At 44.1% G+C, this 3752-nt stretch overlaps 1 protein-coding gene across 1 annotated transcript; it reads left to right on the forward strand.

The window, feature by feature from the left end:
* The first annotated feature begins 1385 nt into the window (after positions 1-1385).
* Positions 1386-3503, forward strand: LOC121583169 (5-hydroxytryptamine receptor 1A-alpha). The gene is given in 3 exon segments (XM_041899371.2): positions 1386-2245; positions 2248-2300; positions 2303-3503. Coding segments are annotated over 3 exon segments (1275 nt in total). The 5' UTR covers positions 1386-1725; the 3' UTR covers positions 3005-3503.
* The last annotated feature ends 249 nt before the right edge of the window (positions 3504-3752 follow it).

A 3752-nucleotide genomic window follows, 5' to 3' on the forward strand; every position in this document is an offset into this window, starting at 1 on the left:
AGCGTTGGTAGGCCAATTCTAAATACTGTAGAATGACTTCTAACCATAACGCTAATTGACTGGACAAACGACTTCTTCGGCAAATGACAGGAGAGGCAAGGAGTGGAATGTTAGATAAAAAGACTGGTACCCAGGCTACTTCTAAGGTGTAAGGCAGACATACCAGTAACTTTTATGGCCACACAAGGTGCCACCGGTGGATTCAAAACGAGTAGCCTAACAATTATTTACATGGCCATAGTTGCATTTACAAACAAATTATTTTTCTGTACGAAATAATAATAATAATAATAATATGGCATTTAGCAGACGCTTTTATCCAAAGCGACTTACAGTCATGCGTGCATACATTATTATTTTTAGTGTATGGGTGGTCCCGGGGATCGAACCCACTACCTTGGCGTTACAAGCGCCGTGCTCTACCAGCTGAGCTACAGAGGACCAAATCATAAACATATGGTGACATTGAGCAAAATAACCATAGACGGGAAGTTGACAATGGCTTATCAATAGGCATTTAAAATAATGTATTTCTGTGGTTGCAGTCCTCAAAGATTGAATTGCATTGAATCAAATTAATCAGATTGACCTAAGCCTGTAAGTACCTCTACTAAGTAATATAGACCTAATAGGCTAATATAAAACAAAAATATATACCATTTAGGTCTATCATTGGTTAGGTTATTGGGTTGTTCGGGTGTTTCTTTCTTATACACGACCTTGGTATGGGATTTTAATAAACTTGCGTGAGCAAGCTTTCACTTTCTCCTCATCTGTGGTTCAGAAAACCACACATTCTTCCGAGTTCCAAAGTGTGCAGCCGTAGTTCTCGTTCCTTACAGCAGCTGGCAGCAGATTTCTGTTCTGGACTCATGCATGGCGCTGTCCATGGTTCTGAAACAAGGCAGGCTCCATTCATTTTGGGAATGAGCCTATTTTTCAATCACATTAAGAATGACATATATTATTAATTAAATACCATTTATACTTCAATTATTTAATATCACATTGTTAAATAATATTAGTTTTTTCCCGCCTGATAAATCTGTTTTTTGTTGTCATCATTTGAAGAGAATTACTCCCCCTCTATGTCCGATGAGATGAATCGCGTTTTCAGCCCGAAATTAATTTAAAACGAAATATAAATTGACTGAAATAAAAAACATGTATTTTTATTTGATAAATAAATAGTTACTCGCAATGCAGAAAACTACTTTCATTTCTTGCATAATTTGATTAGGCTACAGAGGTAACACAATAATCTATTGCAGATAATGAGAAAAGGTTTAAAAAAAAGTAGAAAAGAAACAGAAGAGGGAGGAGAAGCTCCGCTCTTTATCTGTAGTATGCAGCTATCGAAAGGACACGACCAGGGAGAGCAGAGCAACATAACTCCGCCGCGACTTCATGCAATGGCCGTCTGACGTATACCTACTTGCTGCTGGTAGCTTATAAATGAATTCACGGCGTCACCAGGCGCAGATCATTTGCAGGACCAGTGAGCGCCCCGACCGTCAACAAACACATGCGCACACACACACTGGTACCAGTACGCGTCATGCGTCCTCGGAATGAGGGAACAGGCACAGGAACTCCGATGGACCCCGGTAGTACCCACACCGGCGCCAGCACGAGGGACTGACTGAGTATCCAGGTTCCCCCTTCGGTTACCTTGTCCTGTCCTACCAGGCGCGCCTACCGGCTGTCCCATGTCCCTGACAAACTATGGATTTTATAAACAACAGCAGTAACAACAGCAATTCGACCACAGCCTTCCCCGACGTCGTGGATGTCATTCCAAGGTGGGGTGACAATGAGAATGCAACGGGGTCTAGAAGTGTGCCCGAGGTGGAGCTGAGTTACCAGGTGGTCACCTCTCTGCTGCTCTGCGTGCTCATCCTCTGTTCCATATTCGGCAATGCGTGCGTCGTCGCAGCCATTGCGCTGGAGAGGTCGCTCCAAAACGTGGCCAACTATCTGATCGGCTCGCTAGCCGTCACAGACCTCATGGTATCGGTTCTGGTACTACCCATGGCAGCCCTCTACCAAGTCCTGAACAAATGGACTCTGGGACAGGAGATATGTGATATATTCATCTCATTGGACGTGTTGTGCTGCACGTCGTCCATTTTGCATCTGTGCGCAATTGCCCTGGACAGGTACTGGGCTATCACGGACCCCATAGACTATGTGAACAAAAGGACACCCAGGCGAGCCGTGCTGTTAATCAGCGTGACTTGGCTGATTGATTCTCAATCTCCATCCCGCCCATGTTAGGCTGGAGGAAAGCCGAGGACAGGGGGCGAACCCGGACGCCTGCACCATCAGCCAGGACCCGGGCTACCATCTACTCCACGTTCGGAGCATTTACATCCCGCTCATCCTCATGCTGGTCCTCTACGGGCGGATATTCAAGGCAGCCAGGTTCCAGGTTTGGAAAACTGTGAAGAAATCGGAAAAGGCGAAAGTGTCGGACAAGTGCTTGGCCGTATCGCCCGCTATTTTTCACAAGAAGATCAATGGAGAGGCGGGGGGAAAGAATTGGAAGCGCAGTGTGGAACCTACATCCAACTCCCCGTGCGTAAACGGCTCCGTGAAGCACGGGGAGGACGGCGAGTCGTTGGAGATCATAGAAGTTAGCAACAATTCTAAGAACCACCTGCCTCTCCCCAACACTCCCCAGTCCTCACAAGGGTTTGAGAACAGGAACGAAAAGAACACGGAGGCTAAGAGGAAAATAGCTCTGTACAGGGAGAGGAAAACGGTAAAGACGCTCGGTATCATCATGGGGACTTTTATTTTCTGCTGGCTGCCGTTTTTCATCGTGGCGCTGGTCTTGCCTTTCTGTGCAGAGAGTTGTTACATGCCAGAGTGGCTGGGCGCCGTCATCAACTGGCTGGGCTATTCGAACTCTCTCCTAAACCCCATCATTTATGCCTACTTTAACAAAGACTTCCAAAGTGCTTTCACTAAGATCATAAGATGCAAATTCCACAGACCGTGAGCCATTCATTCGTAAAATGTTAGCGTTTACTTCATTCCAATGATGGAAAAATAAATAAACAGTCTCTAGCCTACGGTGTGAATTAGAAACAGAATAGCCTACGGGACATATACAGTGAGACCTGGAGAGAGACAGGCAGTATATTTGCATATGCTGTGTGCGCTGCTCCTGTGTAGCATATTCGATGTTGTAAATATCTGCGAGGCATCGTTGTATTTCCATGCAAGACGTGTCATTCAAATACAATATTCTGAATTCATGCATTGCCATTCAGGAGACACGCGCGCCGCGCAGCGACAACGGCGCGAGGGTTTCTGTCCTAGATCACACCAAGCTTTGTAGCATTGAAACAATAAAAAACTATCGAAATACTACAACTTCTGATTGTAACGTCTACTCTTTCAACACAAACAGAGGAAAGCGTTCAATGACATTTGTAAAAAGAAAGAAAAGGAAGAAAATACATATGAAGAGTTTATTTCCAAAACGCTATATTCATACATTTTCCAATATTTGTGTTTTTTCATAAAAATGATTGCTTATGGGTACCATCATGTGTGTGTAAAATATTACTGTTCTCCGGATTCATGGATTTTAGATGTGTTTTTTGTAAAACGCTATATATCCATCCATTGTTTACCTGGAATGGAATGTTCGTATCCTATATATTTGACTGTGATATATGGTTGTCTCACCTAGCTATCTTAAGATGAATGCACTTACTGTAAGTCACTCTGGATAAGAGCAT

This window comes from Coregonus clupeaformis, chromosome 18 (assembly GCF_020615455.1).
Source record: "Coregonus clupeaformis isolate EN_2021a chromosome 18, ASM2061545v1, whole genome shotgun sequence".
Classification (NCBI taxonomy): Eukaryota; Metazoa; Chordata; class Actinopteri; order Salmoniformes; family Salmonidae; genus Coregonus; species Coregonus clupeaformis.